Source organism: Neodiprion fabricii, chromosome 1 (genome assembly GCF_021155785.1).
Source record: "Neodiprion fabricii isolate iyNeoFabr1 chromosome 1, iyNeoFabr1.1, whole genome shotgun sequence".
In the NCBI taxonomy this organism is placed as follows: domain Eukaryota; kingdom Metazoa; phylum Arthropoda; class Insecta; order Hymenoptera; family Diprionidae; genus Neodiprion; species Neodiprion fabricii.
In genome coordinates, this window is record NC_060239.1 from 27093534 (window position 1) to 27115651 (window position 22118).

The 22118-nt window shown below is 40.0% G+C and overlaps 5 protein-coding genes across 6 annotated transcripts; 2 read left to right on the forward strand and 3 right to left on the reverse strand.

Annotated features, from left to right (window-relative positions):
* Positions 1-36: 36 nt before the first annotated feature.
* On the reverse strand, positions 37-4629 carry LOC124184680 (queuosine salvage protein). The gene is made up of 6 exons (XM_046574679.1): positions 4417-4629; positions 3865-4080; positions 1036-1198; positions 782-895; positions 526-711; positions 37-379 (listed from the first exon to the last, which is right to left on the reverse strand). The coding sequence occupies exons 1-6, from the start codon at positions 4522-4524 to the stop codon at positions 141-143; spliced, it is 1026 nt and encodes a 341-aa protein (XP_046430635.1). The 5' UTR covers positions 4525-4629; the 3' UTR covers positions 37-140.
* LOC124184650 (golgin subfamily A member 6-like protein 7) lies at positions 1198-3940 on the forward strand. 2 transcript variants are annotated; one of them, XM_046574603.1, is made up of 7 exons: positions 1198-1551; positions 1757-2242; positions 2317-2664; positions 2747-2883; positions 2997-3100; positions 3166-3228; positions 3328-3940. In XM_046574603.1, the coding sequence occupies exons 1-7, from the start codon at positions 1496-1498 to the stop codon at positions 3550-3552; spliced, it is 1419 nt and encodes a 472-aa protein (XP_046430559.1). In that variant the 5' UTR covers positions 1198-1495; the 3' UTR covers positions 3553-3940. The 2 variants fall into 2 exon arrangements, with proteins under 2 accessions (XP_046430559.1, XP_046430568.1); XM_046574612.1 differs by having other exon boundaries at positions 3404-3940.
* A 413-nt stretch (positions 4630-5042) lies between the features above and the next one.
* On the reverse strand, positions 5043-8223 carry LOC124184689 (F-actin-capping protein subunit alpha). Its single transcript, XM_046574690.1, has 3 exons — positions 7992-8223; positions 6873-7122; positions 5043-6744 (listed from the first exon to the last, which is right to left on the reverse strand). Exons 1-3 carry the CDS (start codon positions 8190-8192, stop codon positions 6326-6328), a joined length of 870 nt encoding a protein of 289 aa, XP_046430646.1. The 5' UTR covers positions 8193-8223; the 3' UTR covers positions 5043-6325.
* Positions 8224-8932: 709 nt separating this feature from the next.
* Positions 8933-17118, forward strand: LOC124187869. The gene is made up of 20 exons (XM_046580057.1): positions 8933-9139; positions 9426-9591; positions 9830-10068; positions 10444-10550; positions 10641-10740; positions 10825-11057; positions 11128-11515; positions 11609-12102; positions 13291-13914; positions 14128-14305; positions 14490-14642; positions 14719-15322; positions 15392-15566; positions 15720-15822; positions 15909-16023; positions 16123-16190; positions 16267-16468; positions 16605-16752; positions 16848-16953; positions 17020-17118. Exons 2-20 carry the CDS (start codon positions 9510-9512, stop codon positions 17077-17079), a joined length of 4179 nt encoding a protein of 1392 aa, XP_046436013.1. The 5' UTR covers positions 8933-9139; positions 9426-9509; the 3' UTR covers positions 17080-17118.
* An 818-nt stretch (positions 17119-17936) lies between these two features.
* On the reverse strand, positions 17937-20814 carry LOC124187870. The gene is made up of 5 exons (XM_046580058.1): positions 20437-20814; positions 19309-20302; positions 18627-19232; positions 18322-18558; positions 17937-18241 (listed from the first exon to the last, which is right to left on the reverse strand). The coding sequence occupies exons 1-5, from the start codon at positions 20812-20814 to the stop codon at positions 17937-17939; spliced, it is 2520 nt and encodes an 839-aa protein (XP_046436014.1).
* Between the last annotated feature and the right edge of the window lie 1304 nt (positions 20815-22118).

A 22118-nucleotide genomic window follows, 5' to 3' on the forward strand; every position in this document is an offset into this window, starting at 1 on the left:
CTGTCGCATATAAGTAATTTGACTTTTTCCAACGGACAGTCTGACAGCATTGACAAAGGCATGGCAATCGCATCAATGATGTGTGACACGATCAAATTATTCACATCCAAATGCAGTAGAATGTGAATGTCTATACATAATCAGTAGTAAATTGATTTAACTTTGTGAAAAGGTATACTCTCTAAATTTTCGGCATGTTGTCTCCGGTATTCCCATAAGAAATGATCGATCAAAATAGCATTGCAATCGGACTTTTTCAAGGCAAGATCAGGAGAAGCCTCAATTAAAGACTTAACTTCGTCTTTTACTTGTTCGATCACTTCAATTGAACAGCCACGAATTTCAACCTCTAAGGGACTGCCTGGCGTTAATACAGTGTCTGGAAACAAGGCAATGTGGTACAAGTCACAGTACGACTTCTGTTTATCCAAAATTAAACAACCAAACACCAGCAAAGCAGGAAAGTTTTTACTTTATAGATAAATTATTATTCTGATAGTGAATGATAATGCAAAGATTACTTACTCGACTGAAGAATCTCGAGGAGATATTTGCTGTATCGCATTGCCCCAAAGTGTACTAAAACTTGAGGCACTCTGTAGTCAGCAAACATTGTTATTTTATCAATATCGTGGAATTCGCCAAGTCCCTTTCCCCCGTAACAGGCCCAGATATCTCCGATCAGAATCTGGGCTCTTTTGTAAAACGACACTGGGACCAATCAATTTTAGTAGAATTATTAATACGATCAATGTCACTGACAGTTTGCATTCAAACTTACCTCTGTGTCCTTTGTAATCTGCCTCATCTCTGAAGCATTCAAAGTCCGTCACAATAAGCTTCAACAATTTTTCTGCCGAATTTTTGCAGGAGTATATACAGTTCACAAAAGATCCTGTAAGCCAATAAAGATAAGTAATGAAGATCCCGTAATGAGGATCAAAATCTGCTCATAAACAGAATCACAACAAGGTTCTCAAGCATTACATGTCGATTGCGACGTGTAATGTTAATTCAAGAAATTCAATTACATACCATAATACTTCTTTGTTAGAACCCTTCCAATTTCGTGTAAACATTTTAATCGTTCCATAAACAAAGGTATTTTAGCACTTGCATTATCTCCTTGCAAAATAAACTCTAAGTCCTCTTTCGTAATTGTAGAATAGAAGAAGGGCTCTGTTCGCAATTGGTTTTGCTAAAATCAAAGGAAACAAATTATGATCGGTGAAAGTCGGTTCATACGACACATCCTTCACATTGTGTTGTAAAAACAAACAAAAATAGTTTTCCTCGCACTCTCATTTATTTTATCTTCAAGCGACCTTCACGTCTACTCTGAAAACTTGTCAAAATCAAGAAATTATGATGTCAAGCTTCATTATATTATTTTCATAAAAATTTAACAAATATACAAATGGCGGCTTCTCTTGCTTTTCGCTAATCTGCGTAGTTGATCTGTGCTTGTAAAATTGACACAAACAACCTCATCAAAATGTCTTGTCGAGACAAATCTGTTGCACTTGAGTTAATTGCATTGAAGAAACCAACGTAAGTAATACTTCGTAAAATAATAACTAGAGTCTGTTTCTTTTTTTTTGCTAAAAGACAGCTACTAGAAACTCAATACAGTTAATAACCGCTACGCGAAAATAACTTTCCAACCTGTATTATATCGATACCAGTGCTATAAAACCAATTTTGGTCGGTACCAAAAAAGCAAGATATTCGTGCATTTTCTATTGTATTATTTTAGAGCTTTGGACGAACTTATTAACTCAATACCAAAGCCTAAAGGAGCAACACCAAACTTTGGTTTACCAAGATGGAAAGTTATGCCATTAGAATCAAAAATTCCAATGATTCCTGGCCCCAAGGGATCTTACCACTTTACTCGAAACAAGATTGGAAGAAAGCTTTGGGTCGGTTCTGCGGATGCACAATTTGATTTAAGCGATCCATACAATTATGAAGCGGAGTGGATCTACGATCCGCTGCACGACGAACACCTAAAGAAATTTTTTTTACGGCCTATCAACATTAAGAGAATGATGAAGATCGGATTGGTAACAAAAAAACTTGATGCGAAATGTTCAGTTAAAGATTATAATATGTATAGAAAATACTTGAAGAAATTATACAATGACAGCATCAATCTAGAGATCAAACACAGGGCAAGTATGGATTTAGAAAGAAAAACTTTGTACTTTACTGAGAAACTTGCTGAAAAAGACGTTGAAAGGTAAAGCATTCAACTAAGAAATACATTAGGAAATGTAAAATGTTGCACAACTCAATGGTGTTTCAATATTTTAGAATGAAGGCAAGAGAAAAAAGGATGGAAGCCACTAGTCTGTTGCTAGAAAAAAACAGACTCGAAGATGAAGAAAAGATGCAGAAACAAAAAGAAAGACAAATAAAAATCGAACAGAGGCTTAGAGATCTCAAATTTAAAAAAATACAGGATAAAAAAATGCGCATTCAGAAGGCTTGGGAAGAAGCGGAGATTTTGAGGCGAAAACATGAAGCAGCTGCATACATTGAGCGTCAAAAAATAGTCAAAACACTGAAACGATGGAGAGACAGTGAATGTCAACGTAAAACAGCTAGGGTAAAAAGAAAACTTCAGGAGAAGCAAGCGAAGCAAACGGCTGTGGAAGAAAAGTAATATTTTTTCAGCATTGATATACATTTGCAGTGAGAGTTCTTTGAGATGTGACTCAGTAATTTTATCGTTTCATTCCAGATGGAGGCTGAGGCAAGAAATGCAACGAAAACAAATAGAAAGAGAAAATTTTTTACAGCATTGTTCAATTGAAGAACGTGCAATTAATATCAAGGCATATGACACCAAAGTCGACAGAGAACGGGCAAGAATGCAAAGTAAGTGTGTGAAAATGAACGTCATCGCCTAATTCTAATAATACTACATGAATAATTAATAGTAGTAAATTAATGTTTCCCAATAAGTACAATAATAGTATTATTATTTACAGGAATGGGGGAGCAGTATAAAATGTTTATGAAATGTTACGCAAGCAGGCATGTGGCTGGCCAAAGGGATGGAATGTGTTGCATAAAAAGGCATCGAAAGCATAAGGTAAGACGAACGAATAAGAAACTGAAAAGGTAATTGATATGGCATCTAATGTCCGTTTGAATCAGATGAATGGGAAGGGCGTCATCAATTCATGTTCCGGTAAAACATATAAGCATAAGAATGAGAAGGTAATTAAATAACATATATAATTCTTGTACAAAACTTTACTTCGTGCTGATCTGAAATTTTCATTTGCATGAATGTATCTACGAAAATAAATATTTTAGCTGAATGAAGAAGTGAAAGTGCATATTAAGAAAAAACAAAAGAAAGGGAAATGCAATAAAAAGAAACGAATTTTAGAACCATCGTCAGAGCCTGAACCTGAGGAAATATGCACAGGAACTAAAACACCATTTTTACGTATAAACGAGCAACCTGTATTGAAAGATAAATGTGAATGCGAGAAGGTCAAGGCAGAATGGCTTCAACGCCAACAGATCAGTATTTAATTTTCGAATTTTCATACCATTCTATAAATATTTAAGCCATGTCTCGTGTAATGAACAAACTTGGGGAAACAGATAGAATAATAATACATATTGTTAATTGAGTTTTCATATACAATTTGTGCCTATGATCATTCTGTAATATATATTAGTTCAAAAGAAATTCTAATTGAAGCAATTAGCAATACGTTTGCAGACCATCTTTTTATGTGGTAAATGGATTGAAATTTTATTCATTCCATTGAATGACTTGCGCTGAGTTTTACTAATATATCGATACAAGGGGTAGATACTGAGAAATCTTGTAGTGCTTACGGAAATAGCTCGTTTTAAAGCAGCGCAGAGAGCGAAGTACCCGGTATGTTTGGTTACTTCCCATTTTGTATCATCTCCTTCAGGCCAAAAACAGAAATTCAAGGTATCCAGTAAAAAAATCCAGTCTACTGTTCTCGGGTCATGTTTGCTCGGATGCAAATTGTGCTGAGAGAAATTGTCGATGTGTACGTCACGACTTTTTAACCCTCTGAGGACCTGTGCATTGATAGTAAAACAGTCTTATTGTTAGTTGCAAAATAATTTGTCTGATGCTAAGTCGCTTATAGTAGAAAGGATTATTTCTGAGTCTAAAATAAACGAATTTCGGCATTTCATTTCCACTTTTGAGAAGTGTGAGGTTATTTCTGCGTACCCGCATTTATAAAATTCTCAGTTACATGAATCCAATCTTGAAATAATTTATGAAAGTAACATGCTCGTTTACAAATACAATACGATCAGTACTGTCAAACTGAGTGTCGAAATGAACCGTTTGAAATAAGAGAAAACAGCTGAGCATATAAATGGAGTACAAGAATTAGTTTTACCCACTTCTTGCGCAATTCTCTGGATACCAGTCTTCTCGATGAAAACGTTTGTCGATAAACTAGCTATTAATTTAGCTGATTCCCGAGGATTCAAAGTCTTTTGAGTAGCCATTTGTGGTCGCTGCTAAAGGTTTAGAAATCAGGAATGTGATAACCGACAAGCCTCGTACAAATTCCTTCTTAGATTGACTCATCGTCAGACGACAGGGGCGACAGTTCGCCTTCATTGCTATAGTCACGTGATTGCCGGTTGCCAGGCAATCTCGAAAGATGTAAACAAACATGGCGGCATTTGTGAAAATTTGTCGCGACGACGTGGTCAATGTTTTTTTATCTGTTAATCATTATGTGTATAGAGTTTTTACCCTCGTTCCGCGTTTTTGGTGAGTGTAACGAAATCAGATGATGCAAAAGAAAATTAAGGTACGATTTTTTACTCTTGAAAGCAAAGATAAACGCGATATTTCGATTTTACGATATTTTTATGCATTTGGACGATATGCGTTAAGTTTACAAGGTTTTATGAAAATTGGATATACGAAGGTCTAGATGTTCATATGCGGTTATTTCATCATCTCTGAATTCATTTAATTTTCTTTTTTTCCTTGAAAATAACATTTATTCACTACCTAAGATTGCATGAGTTTTATTAGAAAATAAAATCCCAGAAACAATGATTGTTTTCGGTGATTACAAATGCAAAGACCTTAGTATAACATTTATAAATATTAAACTTATTTATCAATCATAGTGTAATAAAATAATTCATACAATATAAAGCAAAATAGCAATACATCTTGGGATAGTGAGTCATATAATCGTATAGCTTTATATGCATGCATAATATACATAAGTACAGAGCCAAAGTTCCAAAGTGTCACATTACTTTATTTACTCAATAGTAACATTTACTAATACATAATTTAATTGATATAACTGTATTTCTTGTGTGTTGATTTCATTTTATTTTATTTTTGTTTCTTTTTTCTTCTTTACATCAGGACATGCTTCACTTATTTAACGATACACTCGATTGTAAATATTATCCTAAATTCAATATTGATTCAATGTAGGCAACTATTATCTGTGTTTTGAGGGGCAGTGGCGAATATCGGGATATTTTTTTCTCTGCATTCGTTTTTCTTTATTTATTTTTTTTCGTCATTTTCACCACATTCATCGACCCGAATTCAATAACTTATGTACACAATACCGTCTCAACCAAAAATGTGAACAGATTAAGGCTCCAGCAGGCTATAGACTACGTTCTACAATGTACAATGTATGCATTATGTATTTTCTTAGTTTTCGTTTCCGCGTGTTTGTGTCTGGCTGTGTAATGTGTGCTAAGCGATAGCACCAAAATATTTGCCAATATTTCACTTGGCACAACAATCAATTCTGTGTAACTATAAAGTAACCGATACACCAATCAGGTTTATGTGTATTAAATTTTATTTTATTCCACTTCAATTGATCCTAGCAACATATTAGCTATAATAGATGTAATAATTATAAAACAATGTGTCTTAACAAAATTGTAGATATTTATTTATACTTCGTGTAATATAAAGTTTGATAAAAATAGCGGGCCGTATCCACAGACGTAATTATTATTACTTTTTTTTAGAGTTAAATTTATTCTTTTTATACTGTATAATAATACATTATTTGCACATTCGTTCTAACACCTTGTCTTTGAATATGGCCCGGTCTAAGAAATAACTAGCGTAGTACTAGGGCATGTGTATGAGCTTCTGTCAAATGTTTATTATTTCTTATTACGTTTTGCTTTTTTTTTTAGCACACCTTTATCTTTATATCCATACACATCACACCTCCAGACTTTCTCCAATGCAGCAGTATGCGCTTTTTAATTAATTTTCTTAATAAGAGATATAAATAATCTGTCTTTATTGGCTCTTAAGCTGTTTGCCAATACTGTACGACATGAAGTTGCTCCAGTCAATTTTCGTTCGCATAACAGGAAGTTGCCTCCGTAGAGCTTTAAACGTTGTATCTGACATGGTTTGATAATTTTCCGAAATAGCTGTTTGATAATCGTTTTCAGCTTCCTCTAGCAATTGGATTAATTCCTTTGCCGTCTGTTTCTCTGTTGTTATTGGTAGGCTCTCTTTCACTTCTTTGCTGCTCACCAACTGCACATTTCCATCCTCATAATAGTGAACTTGAACTTTTAGGCTACCCCTCAGTTCTGCGTTACCAGAACTGGTATTAAAATTCACCGACCATACTGAACGCCAACGTCCGTTCCAAAAGTTTTTTGGTTGAAATTGATGATCTTCTATGCAGGCAGTTAGCGTTACGTTACCTGAAATAAGTTTACTGCTTTTTAATATATACAGTTTTGATGATTCGACACTCAGGTATTAAAGAAAAACGTTTTCTCCATCGCTTTTTGAGATTAAAAAACAGTTTCAATCTCCATTCTGTACATACCTCCTTGACTTTTTCCAAATACAGAAGAAGTACCGTGCCTATAATGATTTTGAGTGTACGTGGCTAATTCTTCTTGAAGCGCAGATCTCCAGGGTTCGGCTGCCGCGTCTGGTTCGTATGGCTCATAGTCCTGAGCTTCCTTTCTCAGATGGTCATATTTGAAACTCTGCTTGCTTCGAGCGTCATAAAACCTTTGACCGCCCAAGTCATTGTGCTCAGTAATGAGGACAGGAAATTCGGTTCCCTCAACCTTGATTCATTTACAATTGAATTAAACTGATGCGCATGATTATTGTCATATGTTCGAGAAAGAATATTACGTTGCATCAAGCTTATCTTACTCTATACAAGTATGTGCAAGCCAGATGGTAAATGTTTTAAAAATAACATCACACGGGATAAATGTAAATTTTCTACTTTTTCGAACAGGGTATAGTTTCGTTACTATCGAAAAATAAAATAATTCAAAACACGAACCGACTCTCATGCTGTCACATTCGAAAACTTTGAATATATATTTAAACGGACCACAATAAATATTAAATGGTGTTCTGTAATCGCCTGTTATTTTTAACGTTCACACACAATTTGATCAAACTCCCGATTGATGATGTGTTTCGTTATAGACATTCATTCGGCCATGGAAAACTTGTATCATCTGTCGCAAAGAGGGAATATGGTTCTACGAATGGATTGTGATGGAATCTATGTATCGCTATGCCAAGTGGTTGACCACTATCTGAACATCATCTGTCAAACATGAGTCATCGTCCATTGCCAAAGCATACAAAGACGACTGGGTGAATTCATTCCAATGTGTAACAATGGTGTCGTCGAATTTTTTCGAGTTTGAATATCAACAATTGTATCGCGCTTCCGCGATTGTCGGATCCGGTTAGTGCAGCGTTCTAATTTCAATCGAAACGAAACGTCACTTGCTCGAGATACTCGAACGGTGAAAAACGGTTACTGTAAATTTTCAAGCCGACGAAAAGTATCGAGAATACAATGACGCGGAAGATCGCCCAGACAAAATCTTTCCAAACATATTCAAGTCTCGTTTTCGTTGTGATAATCACTCGCCGTTATCGCGGGGAGAATAGAATAGAATAGGTGTACCTTAACAGGCGTAAGCTGGTCCTTGTTGTATTGAGCAAATGCCCCGGACGCGCCTTCTTTCAAGAGGTTGTCGTTGTTCAGTAGAACCCTCACATCGTTAAAAACTTCGTTAAACTCACCCGGGGGTGAGTGTAGTATAAAATCCGAAACTATTCGCACTTTTTCTTGATCGGGGATCACCACATCTCCGTCCGTCGCCATCTTACCTTTCCACTGCACGCACACTCGACCGATGTGTCAAACCAAGGCTCATGAAATGCAGGTTGCCCCCACCAATGCGAATGCGGGGAATCTGCCTTTCACCAACTCGACACCCGCGCTCTAAGCGCCGCGTTCAAATCTTTTTAATAACTCCGCGTGCAATTTTTTTTTTTTGTTTTTTTAATCTCGATGTCAATCGATCATGAACTGACAAAATGACACGACGATTTCTGCACCGATTCAAGATTGTTTCCGAATTTATTCCGATTGTTTCCAGTAGTTGGTGTACATTCGGTTGAGTTACACTCTATGTCGCGCAAAGTAATGTCATAACGAAATTAAATTCGTACACCTGAGAACACTCGGTTTGCCACTTACTTGAGTGATTCACGAGTGAAGTCCAAAGTTTTCAGTATGATGTTGATAATTTCGAATTATACCAAGTACCCTTGACACCGGTGCGAGTATTGTAAATCGAATAACTATACCCTGTGATAAAACCCCGATGGAAAAGCCTGTACTTCATCAACCTTGTCGCGGTTTGTTTCGCCCGGGTGCCATCGGCTCCACTCGTCTTCTCTCGGTGCACACTCACCAGCAGGCGTGGTTTACATTTCACGATAATACAGTTTTAACATTTATTTTTATCTATTCGTCAACATCGCGCTCCCAATGACCAATGAAACATGTATTTCAAACTATGCTCTATGCTTCATAGGTTTGTTAATTTAGAATTACTGTTTGAAACATACTCGAATTGAAATTTAATAGAACCTCGCAGGCTTGCGCGTTACATCGCATTCGCGCCCCAAATTTATCGTTGCTACAGCGCAAAATTTCCTTATATGGATGTCTTTTGCACACGTTACTCTTGGCGCCAATATTTCAGACAATATTGAACAATTGACGGAAAAACTGAGGCGATCCAATCCCTAACATCATGATAAGTACGTGGAAAGTTCAAAAAGACTAGCTGAAACTAACCAGACACATAATTAACACCGTTTCATACTTTATTTGCTGGCTCATATTCTCATACAAAGCTGGAACAACTAATTCAGTGACATGTGTCGATTAATATTATATTGTACAATAGTGAAATACTCCGATACACTGAGTGAATTTCAGCGATATCGATCAAGTCCTTGGAAATTTTCAGCTGTTACTCCGGGCATCGAATACGAAGATAAATTACATTAACGAATGTTTACTTATATTTGATTTGTCTTTCAGAATACATCGCTTTAATCGGTTCATTCCGCAAATCGGAAGTACTCGAAATGCACGTGAGAAAAAGGTAATTTGCAAACGAGACCAATGGCGGACGATCCGAACCGTGACATTCTCCCAGTTAAAGATGATTCCTGCTACGGAAGCGTTCGATGCTCCAGCGAAATAGGTTACTTGATACTTACGTATTACTCATTGATTACGCAACACTTTCAATGAATTCTATAATCAGACGTAATCTGCTTTTACGATAACTGCTACGATAATAATTTCTCTCTGTACTAATAAATTCACATACAAATATCCTATGGAACAACTATTTTATTCTTTTATTTCTGTAGCAATGATGTACGAAGTATCTGAAAGAATAATTTTGATTTCAAATTTTCATGTAAAAACAACACTAGATCCCAGAGAACGTCACGTTGTTTGCAAGCTCGACCGTTACCAATTAGAGGACAGGTACTTGAGGTTGCTGGAAGAGGTCCAAGGTCTGAAGAAATTGTCCAACAGTCAAGAAGATAAGATCAAGAGGCTAGCGACAAAATTAATGCGATCCGCAGCCTCCTCCAGAACCTGTCCTGCCGTTCTAACAATTAACGATGAACGAGAGAGAATCGCTCGGCTGGAGCTAGAAAATGCTAAAGTAAAGGAAATTGAATGTTTACTTGTATTTTTAAGCGACCATCTTCCTTCATGTTCCCCAGTTTAGTCTGTTAATAAAATGAAAATACTTATACGCTTCACAGAATATAATTAGATCTCGATATCGTTATACTCGTAAAGTTTTTTCTGGAAATACTCGTAGGTGCATGTTCAGCTTTAGTAATTGTTATCATATCGGTAGAGCTGCAATGGCATATGGCATTTGGACGGCTGACAGTATGTTTTCTTTTTAAAAAGTCGATAAAACAATAAAATTTTAGTAACGTCTAGCTCATATAAATATAACTGTGACAAGTTTTTAAGTAAATTTTACTTTGAATTTTTCTAGATAGTCTTAGCATTTTCATTTTTTCAGTTAAAAGACAAAGCCTACACGTTGAAAAACCAATTGCTAAGTCACAGGGGTCCTAGATCACCGTCACGATGCCGGCGTATTCCAAGTGGCGTATCTTCCGGTCCTACGTAAGTTTGTAAACGGACATTTTTTTTTTTTTTTTTTGCATGTTCCAAATTAATCACATATTATTCAATAACTGGGTACATTTTCCTCAGGACATATCGAAGCGAAAGTGCTCGGACAAAGTATAATCAACCGCCTCCACGAAATGGAGTTGATGATAACGATGCACAGAACTATCTTGTGAAAATTGAGGTACGCATATAGTAGAGTTTATATACTAGTCAAAACAGAATTCTATCCTGGGACAAGTCGACAGCGTTCCTGTAATGATTTCAGGAACTTGAGACGCAGAGAAATGAAATGATGACCCGGATAGCCGATCTCGAGGGTCAGATCGCGGTACACACGGCTGGCATACAAAGGGAGAAAGTCCAGGAAAATGTAGAGTACATCCGAATGTGGCGTCAGATGAAACAATCCAACGACAAACTGATATCAGTGCAAGCTGTGAACGAAACGCTCCACTCTCAGATAGGAGACTTGAAGAGACTTCTGGAAGAGACGACTAAGTGCGTACGAGAGAATTTGTCAACCATCGGCTACGTTTATTTGAAAATTAAAATATTCCGTTTATTTCAGAAGCAACAGAGAACTGACAGCGGCGCTGGTGTCTCAGAAGCAACGCTTATCCGAGGTGGACGACCAGTTGACAAGTGCCAAAGACTCGCAATTGAGTTTGCGAGAAAATCAGGAACAGATAAGGGATCTCAGTAACGAGATGAAGATCCTTCAACAGCACAACAGTGAGTTGATTTCAGTCAGCTCAAAATTCGGTCAGATCGAGCTGGAAAACGTGGAATTGAAGCGGAAGGTGGCCGAGTGTATGCAGGAGAAACAGAGCTTGAAAAACGCTATCCAGTCGGAGCAGGCTTCGCACGCAGCATTGAGAGTGACGAACGACAAGCTGATAAAGAAGCTTGAAGAGCTGCAGAAGAACATGGACAACCTGACGACACAGCTGGTGCAGGTGAGTTTATAAGAAAGCCACGAAGACGATCCGCGCTGACGGTTTGTACTGATCATTAAAATCAGGGTTGTTCGCGATACGTTCGAATTTTAGAATCGGGGAGAAGGCCGACGATTCCTCGCGAAGGGAACCCAGACGGAACTGAAACACGCGGATAAAAACACCTGGACATCGGTTGCGTCCTGCAGTCATTCCGTACCATCTGACGAGGAAAACGAAACGCTCTCCGAAAGCGGACATGACGAGCATTGTGCGGATAACAGCGAGGCGCGCACCTTGAAATTTTCAAAAAAAAGCTCTAGCCCGGGAAATACTGCCAGGAAAAAAGTGGAAGTAAAAAATCGCCCCAGTGCACAGAGCAGGCCAAACTCTCGACCAAATTCTCGCACGATTTACAGGAGAGTCGATAGCAAGACAAAACAGCCCCATCGTACTCAGAGTCCGTCTATGTCGCGTGAAAAAATGCTCAAGCTGCTGGATCAGGCCCAGATAAGTACACCACTGGAGGCACAAAATGCCGCGAGAATGCGGCAGATTGATGTTGCGACCGGTCAAAATGACGCTTCGAAATACCCCGAGCCCTATAGGCAAGTTATTAATCTTGAAACATTGCTGTTCGGTAATTCTAGCTGCTTTTGACGAAGGTTTAAAGTTTCGCTTTCGCCCTCAATTGTGGGTCGTATTGGTCCTGTAAATGACAATAGAATTTTGTCGATTCGTCATTTTGGCTCGTAAAGCAACGTCAGCGGGTTGCACGCGAGGTCACTGAGGTTTCACATTTCTCCGCATTGGACGGAAAAAGAGATTCGCTGGTCGGTTAAGAAAAGTAAATACACAAACGACAAAGCAAGTTCGCTGCAATAACAACAATTTGGCAAGTATGATGGAATCGCTTTTCTCTGTTCCGAGATAACCAAAAGATAAGCTCTTTTCTCGGAATTTTTGCTGCTGCAGCATAAATTCTTACTTCCGTCCATGCACGTTTCTTATCTTGGGGTTTTAGAGCTTCACGAACTCTTTAATTACAATCGCGGCCACCTGACGTTATTCTTCCAACAAACAACCTGCGCAGACTTTAAATGTATGACCGTAGGATCCAATGCAAAGTATAGTTACTCACCTTATACTTCGGAAACTTTTTATCAAGGTTTGAATGATTTTATTTGCCTTTTTTTTTTGTTACTGTTTTCCTTCATTTATACCCGTGGGCAGGCTCGTATTATTTGCCGAGCTAGTGGACAGTCGACAATAGTATCTATCTTGAATACGATACTTTACCATATCTGCAGCTTCGATTTTACTTACATAATAGTTAGCATAATAGTTAATGAAACGCTAGATAATTTGTACCCTACTATTAACTCGAACTATTTGCAAGTGGACGTATATTAAGAGATTGTTCTACAAGTATTACAATAATTGTACAATATTTTGTATTTCATCGTAACTATTTATCCTGCATAAATGATAACTCCAAATCCCATCGTGAAGTTCACAATTTTTTATAATTTAATTGTTCAACTACACGTTAAATGATTTGCAAGTACGTAAATAATGAGTCGGTACGTTGTGTTATTCTAGCCGTTTAAATCGACCAAAAGTTTCGAATTAGTTTTCGAGTCAATCTTGTTTGCCTCCTTAAGTATACCTACGCGTCTGTGGTCGATAAATAGAATTAATGACATTTGTCTGGTCTCCGACGGCCTCGAGTCCGTATACTAAATTGACTCTTTTCTTGAGCCCTCAATAAATACGTTCATGTCCCATTAAATTAGGCGGCCTGAAATTCCGCTGTCACGTTCAAACGATGCTGTGGCCTTAACGGATGTCCCGTCAACTCCCTCCGACGAAGAAGCCCAATGTCACGGACAGACCGAATCCTTCGATCCGAAACATATCCTTTTATCACTTTTTGAAATCTTAAAGTGCTACAGTGAGATTATGTGCAAAACTAAATGCAGGAATTACACATGTGATAAATTGGCCGTAACGTGCAGCACAGAGAATTGCAGCTCTTTCAAATATCAACCGGAGGATACAGCCTCAGAAAAAAGTTCGGAAAGAGGACACGAGGGAAATAGAACCGGCGAAAGTCTGTGCGAAAAATTAAGAGACCTCTACAGCAAATCACAGTTTTCGGAGGGGCGAAGTAACAAGGAACGAAATCTGCTGCACAAATTCACTGAAACTATGTGCTGCACCTGCGATTCAAATCACAGATGCTGCGCCACGACGGATTGCGGTTACGGCTGTTGTACACGGGAACCGGAACCGTGTTTAGCACTTTTGGAAAGAAAACATTTTTCCCACTGCAGTAATCCGATGGATGGCAAGCTCGGGAGAGTCGGAGAAATCGGTTTGACGATTCAGGAGACCTTTAAGTCTATGTTTATGGGGCGGTAAGGAAGTAATCAACGTTATTAAATCTTGGATCTTCTCATTTCACTACCATTAATTCTAGTCCGTAAACTTTCGAGCCTTGTAAAATTGATATTGCTATGTAACCTGTACCCAGACAATACCAAATTCAAAAATCGTTCTGATACGTTTCGCGCGGTATTTTGGTTTCGGTATAATGTATGGGTACTCTAATGGTAATGTTATGAACATAGAGATAGCAAATGCGAATGCGATGATGAATACCGTGACCATTGGAGTGAAATGAATCCAGGGATTGGAAAAAATTTGCAATCATCGATTTGCAAAAGTCCGAAAGCGATCTCGGATGAACTGGAAAAACGCAAGGAACTGTTGCACGTCCAATACAATCCGAGCAGTGTTTACAAGGAGGTAAGCTACTTCCCCTCAGCATTCGCTGAATTGACGGTTTCGCAACCTTGAGAAATACTCAAGATTTGCTACAAAACATTAGCAAATGATTTCCAAGTATATGAAATAAAAATATAAAAAATTGAAATATCTTTAAAGAAAAGTTGTAAAAAAAATAATTTCTCGGTTTTGGAAAATGTTTCAGACAAGCGTTTCTTGCTGCGGGAGCGATTGTCATCCATCGAACGAATGTGGTGATACACCTGTGCTTTGCGAAATTTCTACGTTTCCGATGCTCATCACCGAGGGACAAGGACTCGTCGAGATCCACATACTGTCTCTGCAACTATCTACAAAGGTGTAGGCACGGGACCGTTTTCGAAGAAAAACTTAGGACAAATTTTTTTTTCTAAAATCATGCACATTGATTTCAGGGCGCGCAGCGTATATTCAAAAACGACTCGGAGAATGCCGCTGTGTTTATCAGCTGGGACATATGGGGCCAAGAAACGGCATTCACCCCGATGTCGAAGTATCCTTCGCTGAGCTTCAATTCATCTTCGGTGTATCGAGTGTGCGAGCTGCAGAATTTTTTCGATTGCGTACTTCGAGAAAAAATTATTTTTCAGGTCCATCTGATTAATCGAGACGAAGAGACGTTTACGATAGCAAAGGCGCAGCTCAGCGTCAAAGACATGCTGGATTATCCGCAAAACAAGCTTCACTATGTAACGCCAGTTTTCAGCCTGATGCCATGCTCGTGTGGCGCTAATCTTGGACAATTATCATTGTGGGTTCGGCTCAGCTGTGACATTGATTTGGTTGAAAGGTTCAAAGACCGTTGTGGCTTGGCACCGGCCGTTTCGAGAAATCAGATAATGCAGATGCGCACCAACCCTCGTGTCAATACTCACCCCGAACTGATCGCCTCGCCAGTTTGTGATAGGCAACAAGAAACGTCGCAAGAACTGCCCAAAGACCCAATGGAGCAGTTGACGACGGTCAACAATTATCGATTGAACACCATTCAGGAAGCTGGTATGTCGTCATGTTTCACTGCAGACGCTTAATCATCACGTTCATCACGTTTTACCAACACGATAGTAGAGCTGGAAAATCAAGCCGACCCTTCTCAGAAGTTCGACAAACAAACGGAAAATCCAGAAGAAAAACAGCCGGACGCCAAAAGTCACAGTAACGATTACTCGATGTCAACGAATGCAACCAACGAAAATGACTCTCAGGATAGCGATACTGAAGCGAATACTTCCACCTACGATAGGTGAGTTGGTAAAATCGTTAGACGAATGAGAATGTGTAATGAATTGTTGTTAATAAAATTAAAATAATTTATCTCAAACAAGCCACGGTGAATTGGAAATAAAAGACAAATAGCGAACGGATTTATCATATAAATTGCGTATTGATTTCTCAGGTCACCTCGCGATTTTAGACTCGCAAGTTTGCAAAATAAACTGGATAGCAGTCTGCAGATTGAATCGAGAAGTATCACCGAGTTTAACAATGTCTTGAAAAGTGTAAGGGGGCCACATTTTCCACTGCTACTCTTATTTTCTGTTACTGCTTAGTACGGAATGTGATAGTTTTGTCTGAATGTTTCCAGCAAACTGATAGATCGGCTGTTCACGGAACGGAAAGTACGTCAAACGACTTGGGGACGGTAATTTCCGATGAGAAGTGGCAAAAATATAAACGTAACAGCACCCGTAACAGTATCAGTGTGTAAACCGGAAATAACGTGTCGCAATGTGTCGCATAGTGTAGTCCAATTCTACAAGTACCGGAAAAATAACAATGTACTTATTACATTCTTACAGGCTTTAAAGTAAATTCCGAAGACTCAAGCGCTGAAAATATCCAGGATACGGTTATGAACAAAGATGCGGTAATAAGATATTGTTTAGCCATTATTTCTATTGAGAAGGGACAAAAAATTACAGCATTAAAATTTTACGTTTCAGCAAGCATCACCCGAGGATACGATTACTATAACAATCCTATCCATGAACCTTTTCGAGAAAACTAGTATCATGAATGATCCGGAGGTTCAGTTGCTTTACGTTGAATATATTTTTCTCGGACTGCGAGGTGCTGATATGGAGACCCCCTCATTACCCAAGCCAAAGAATAAGGGTGAAACGATGGTCTATAATTTTATTAAACGTAAGTTTCATTACATCGCCATTCCGTATTTGATATTAATACAGCTGATTCGCAAATCCGTGTTCCTTGAACAACAAGGCCAGGCTGTAAAGTCGAAAAATACACGTAGACACTCCGCCGTTTTATACACTTATAGAATTCCAAGTTGACGAGGAGTATCATAATTCGCAGAGACTGATGTTGAATGCCATGTTGACCGGAGCCTCAAACCCAATAATCAGATTTGTTATAGTGAGTGAACCACTTCCCGAGGAAATGGATCGCAAAGAGTGCATCGAAGTCGGGTCAGTCATCCGTTTCAGTCACTAATTCCTTATCGGACATTTAATTGATTGATTATATGTTTGTTGTTTCTCCTCGATGGCGTTATAATCTTTAGGCATGCTGACCTTAACATACGAGAGTACGCATTAGGTGATGGATTGAAAAACATCCCACTCATAATTATGAATCCATTACAGTCGGAGCAAATCGGAATGTTGAAGGTGAGATTACGAAAGGCCACTGTTAAATCGATTATGTGGAGAATTTTAAATTGACAACCTTTTCAGATATCAATCGTCGGCATCGAAGTTATTCGGGATTGCATGATGCTTCAAACGCAGTTTTGAAATTAGATGAACCGATTGAAACAGTGAGAGGAATCAGAATCGCAAGCTATTTGCACAGTATTCTGTAACTTGCGTCATAATTTTGATCCGTCTACAGTTTGTCATATAAAGTTTATTAAAGTTATTAATAACATATGTGTACATGTGCACGTACTCGGTAGGTTTCGCAAATATTGTACATACATACCATACAAATCAGGTAGTATTCCCATCTTACAATCAGTATAGATCTATTTTAAAGCAGAGAAAACGTTCTTGACATTACCACTCTACATCGTTCGCAACAGCTGAAATTCAGCACATGAAAAAATACCGACCAATTAAAACTCGTGACTCGACTACGCGAATATAGTGAATACTAAACTCTGCATTCGTCATTTTGATGTATTGCCGTACTAGAATCGTAGTACTTGGTTACTTCTTAGTGTCATATTGATGAAGCACGGGAAACTTTTTTACTGCCGTTAACGTGATAAGGAATGTGAGTTTGAGTCAAATAATCTTCATGATCGTTAACGATAATATAAAGCCATTGCGATATTCAGTCGATTCTAACATGAATTTACGTCGAGGAGAAGCCATAAAGATATGCAATCGTGTATTACACTAGATCTAAAATAACCCTTCAGGTGCCGTTGTCTCTTTCTCATACGGCTTCTATCTCCGTATTGCACGCAATTCATTTCTCATCATAAGTTGCTATAATTAGGATGACTGAGATTGATCATCCAAGCTGCAGCCATTGGTAGTTCCAAATCACGTTCATCAGCGCGGTCTTCGAAACCCAGAGTCGTGTAAGCACTGACTTGCCAATCTCTAAATGTAGCATGATTCTTACTCGCTCTCGACTGATCTTCTCATTTCGTTCCGTAAACTGATGGCGTAGTTTGATTGTGGAGTTTGCTCAAATCGACCAGCCTTTCGTGTCCAGGACTTGTACTCTCTGATATCGAGGAATTACTACCCGGGGTAGTAGTCGTGTTCAAAGATACCGCATCGTGTTTCATTTGTTTCTCTTTTATCGCCGAGAAAAGACGCGTTCGTCTGAAAATTTCGTTGAAAATACTGTTCGACATTTGAAAGTCTCGGCAATCCCTTGGCTCCCGTGAAACTACCCATGATCCTTCTATAGTGTCGATACCTTGGCAAACCTTGCATGCCCCTATATTTGCGAACAAATAACAATAACGATATTTATTCAATCAGTCCCTCGCCGATCACAGCGCAGGGTCGACGACTTACCGACAAAGACAGCGAGCGTTTTGGTGTGATTATCTGTTGCTAACAGAGTGAAAGGACCTCCCAGTTTGAAAGGTGCAAAACCAGTCACGTTCCAAGTTACGTTCAGAAGGCCTTCAGAGACCGATGGTGGCGTAAGATGGTCAAGAGAGGCTTTCACGCTGTGATTCGTCACTTCCATGTCAATTCGAACGCCCGCTCTCGTGGTCACCCAGGACCCTGTCAGTCTGCATGGTAAGCCTAACAAAGTGTAATTGAAAATTAATCGTTCCAATGTTATTCCGGAGATTGAAACGATGTTAACAAACCTTCCTTTTGCTCATCTTTTGGATTTTCTAACTTCAATTCTTCCAGCTCGTCTATGATTTCACTGAGTATCTGGCTAGCGACTGCCTTCGTCTCATTTGTTTTCAACGTTACGTTTGCTGGCTCTGGAGTGCAGGGTTTGGGATTGAATGAAGCCAGAGATGACGCGGCAGGCAATGTGACGTTACTCACACCATTAACAACGTTACTATTGCTGTTATTTTTTGGATCGTTCAAATGTGACGGAGTCGACGTCGCAGATGTGCGGGCGTCTAATTTCGTGGAACTGGTATTTCTACTTATATCCTTTTCAGCAGTGCCATTTTTTGGTACAACTTCCCGAGATGCTGCTGCTTCAATTTGATCCAGACCTTGAATGTCCTCAACTCCATCGTGGTAACTTAAATACGCAACTTCCGCAGCTGGTCTAACGCTTCGAAGTCTAGAAGACGCCGCATTGGTGCCAACCGACACAGGTGTCATCCTCAACTTCGGCACTGGTGCTACGGATGTACTTGCGCCAAGAGTCGCCAAACCAGAAGTGAAAGTCACAGAATCAGTACTGGACCTGCTGGATCTCGAGCCGGTGGAAGCAGCAAACTGTTCACCTGATAACGTCCACGTGGAAAAGGTCAAAAAACTGTAAGTAATGGACATTGACTGATCGAATAACAAGAAAATTACCTTCGGCGAAGTTTGGCTGCGGCAATTGAGACAACGCGTCACTATCGAGGATCTCAAGTTGACCGGAAGCAGGTAACTGCGCATTGCTCATGAACGGAATTGGATTCACCGTTGTTATGAGAAAATTTTTGTTGAGCATCCCCTGCTCGTCCGACGAGAATTGTTTCGCTATCGGTTGTCCCACTGCTGAAGGATCTGCTGAAGGGTTACTTAGCGGATGATACGGGATCTGTAACGCCCCAACCGGTATCTGCACTCCCTTATCAGAAATATAATTATAATTGGTCAAGTACTGAGGCATTCTCTCGTTCTCTGCGACACGGTTCACCTGCAGTGACCCATAAGTGCTGTCTACATACTCCATGGAGTTCAGTGGTTCTTCTATAACTTTCACGGATTTTTGGCCATTTCCTTTGGACCTTTCGATGTCCTCTGAGGACATTTTATCATCCGAAGAACCGTCGTAATCTTGACGAAGAAGATTGTCGTCCGGCACCTCCCGAATCGATCTGCTTCGTCCTCCCGCCAAGTCCTTCGCAGCCTCGTCCAGTTTAGTAGGAGATCCGATAGCCACTGGCGAATCATTGTCATTGTCGTTATAGTATTCAGAATATTCAACACCCTGATCACCCGGCTTTTTCTTAGTCGGGTCGCGAGTTGTCGTTAGCATAAGTTGGGCGATCATACCGCTCCTGGGAACGACGCCTCTCCCATTACCAGTTTGTCGTAAAACCGCGGTGTTTGTATATTTTCCGTGTACAGACCCAGAGTTCATTAGTTCTTCGACAGTCTTCCAATCTTCATTGTTAACCGAGTGGAGATTATCCCCTGACGTTCTACGAAAGTTTTTCGTCTTCTTCCCTATCCGATGGCCCCTTCTTATTCGACGAGTAAGTGACTGGTGCAAACTACTTTTCTTCCCGAACCCGCTACGTTCCCCCTCGGTTATAAGTTTGCTATTCTTCTTTAAACGCATCGTCTTTGAGGATTCTTTCTAGATGAATTGAGTATTTTTACATCGAAACAAATCGAACCAAGAAAAAGACTCCACTTTTGGAGAAGTGAAAAAGAGTCATTCTATTTTTTCAAATAACGAACAAGAGCAATGAAATGTGTTCTCGCACCTACTTTTGAACCGTTCCTTTTCAAACGATGGTTCGGGTGCCGGTGTTTCCGATCCCCTTTCCGGTGTCTCATGCGCTTCCGGTGTTCCCGGTCCCTGCGCTTTTTCTGATCCTTGCTCCTTGCGGTCGTGCTTCTTGACACTTGGTGTTGTTGACGACCGCCCTCCAACGAGGTCAAGTGCTTAATAGTATCCTGCATCTCCTTCGAGTCGAGAGCTTCTTGTGCTAGTTTCTCAGCGAGGTACTTCGCGGAGGAATTCGCCCCGGGAACAAACGTTTTATGGACACTTTTTCCGTCCAACACTCTCCGCGTGGCGCAATGACGCCGCTTACGTTTGATATTCCGGTTCGTCCGGACGAAGTCCCCGTTGATATCCGACATCTTCGAGCCCGATCGCCGATACGAAACACCCGAGCTATCCTCGTCGTTTGCCCAGGAGGATGACACTTGTTGAGTTGCAGGCATCGGTGCGGGGTTTGGAGTAAGCGCTGTAAAGCGCGACAACTCTTTTACGGCTTCGACGTTGATCAAGCTGACCAATAGCAGGATGATTAGGTAGAATCTGCGTGGCAAAAAACACGAGCACCGAGGTTAAGACAAGGAATTGCTGAGGAACGTGAAGGTCGCTCGAATTTCCATAAAGTGTAATTGCCTGATCAAAAGCAGCTGCATTCCTCCAGGAGGTGAGATGACCGGACGAGGAGTCGCGAGGCCATGAGTCCTTGGCCAACCCCCCAGGAGAGCACTTACTCTTGATCCAGAGGAAGGATGGAAGAAATTTCTGAAACGTTTAGTAAAGTGACAATCGCAGCCGGTTCCTCTACTCGCCCTCGCAGAAAGTGATCGGATAATATTGTCCGGGTATCAGAAGATGAATCGAGTCGCAGCGGCTGACGAGTGTCATCCTTTTTTTCGTGAAAAATTTACCAAAATGTCATCGGGTCAATCGGTTCCGTGTCGCTTCGCTCTTGTCTCGTCCCTCTCTTGTCTCTCCTCCTAAATTCAGAGTAGTGTCATGAATTTCCGAAAAGAAAACAAAAAGACGGTGTAAAGGACCGAGGTTGACCTCGAATCGACTTTTCGTTTAATCAAAGGCGAGAGGGGTTGAACTTCGTGAAAACTTGGTGCTCGGTGGGAATTTTCACACCTGATAAGCGAGGTGAAAATGGAAGCAGAATGCCCGAGTATCTTCGTGTACCACTCATCGATTCCCGTGTAGATCCGGTCGGTCTCGAGTCTGCAGGCGCGATTAATTCGGGCGGTGCAGCGTTTAGCTTATCGCGAACACCGAGTAGTAGCATATACCTTTTCAGTTGCGATCAAAGCGTCTTGGCTCGAAGCCAGACACGCAGCGTCGGCCTCAATTAGTTAGATATTACATTTAAATATCCTACAAGCTTATACAGCGCATTAATAACGAGGAATCAAACGGCTACGTACTCGCATGGACGAGTTTCGACAATCTGTCTGCGGTTTTCGGGCCGATTTTTTGAAAACGATCCGCTGTTTCTTAGCCGCGCTCTTCGCGGTCCCCTTCCATCGTGACTCCTGTTAGTCTCATCACCAATTAGCGATTCGCTAACGGTGTTGAGAAATAGACTCAAGTCGAGACGCTCGCGGTGCAGACCGAGTTGCGAGAGCTGAGCCGGAAACATCCCGTTGGTGCAAAAAGTTTGAGTGGCTCG

Excerpts from the sequence above, each read along its gene's own strand:
- LOC124187869 (XM_046580057.1), top strand. The coding sequence starts at position 9,510 with ATGGCGGACGATCCGAACCGTGACATTCTCCCAGTTAAAGATGATTCC. Across the intron at positions 15,567-15,719 it reads AATACTTCCACCTACGATAG|GTCACCTCGCGATTTTAGAC; the intron begins GTGAGTTGGTAA and ends TTGATTTCTCAG. Across the intron at positions 15,823-15,908 it reads TTAACAATGTCTTGAAAAGT|CAAACTGATAGATCGGCTGT; the intron begins GTAAGGGGGCCA and ends GAATGTTTCCAG.
- LOC124184689 (XM_046574690.1), bottom strand. The coding sequence starts at position 8,192 with ATGGCGACGGACGGAGATGTGGTGATCCCCGATCAAGAAAAAGTGCGA. Across the intron at positions 7,123-7,991 it reads ACCAGCTTACGCCTGTTAAG|GTTGAGGGAACCGAATTTCC; the intron begins GTACACCTATTC and ends AAATGAATCAAG. Across the intron at positions 6,745-6,872 it reads ATTTGGAAAAAGTCAAGGAG|GTAACGTAACGCTAACTGCC; the intron begins GTATGTACAGAA and ends AACTTATTTCAG.
- LOC124184680 (XM_046574679.1), bottom strand. The coding sequence starts at position 4,524 with ATGGCTACTCAAAAGACTTTGAATCCTCGGGAATCAGCTAAATTAATA. Across the intron at positions 4,081-4,416 it reads TCCAGAGAATTGCGCAAGAA|GTCCTCAGAGGGTTAAAAAG; the intron begins GTGGGTAAAACT and ends ATCAATGCACAG. Across the intron at positions 712-781 it reads AGATTACAAAGGACACAGAG|TGTCGTTTTACAAAAGAGCC; the intron begins GTAAGTTTGAAT and ends GATTGGTCCCAG.
- LOC124184650 (XM_046574603.1), top strand. The coding sequence starts at position 1,496 with ATGTCTTGTCGAGACAAATCTGTTGCACTTGAGTTAATTGCATTGAAG. Across the intron at positions 2,243-2,316 it reads GCTGAAAAAGACGTTGAAAG|AATGAAGGCAAGAGAAAAAA; the intron begins GTAAAGCATTCA and ends TCAATATTTTAG. Across the intron at positions 3,229-3,327 it reads ATAAGCATAAGAATGAGAAG|CTGAATGAAGAAGTGAAAGT; the intron begins GTAATTAAATAA and ends TAAATATTTTAG.
- LOC124187870 (XM_046580058.1), bottom strand. The coding sequence starts at position 20,814 with ATGTCGGATATCAACGGGGACTTCGTCCGGACGAACCGGAATATCAAA. Across the intron at positions 20,303-20,436 it reads TGAAAAGGAACGGTTCAAAA|AAAGAATCCTCAAAGACGAT; the intron begins GTAGGTGCGAGA and ends CAATTCATCTAG. Across the intron at positions 18,559-18,626 it reads AAAAGATGAGCAAAAGGAAG|GCTTACCATGCAGACTGACA; the intron begins GTTTGTTAACAT and ends ACACTTTGTTAG.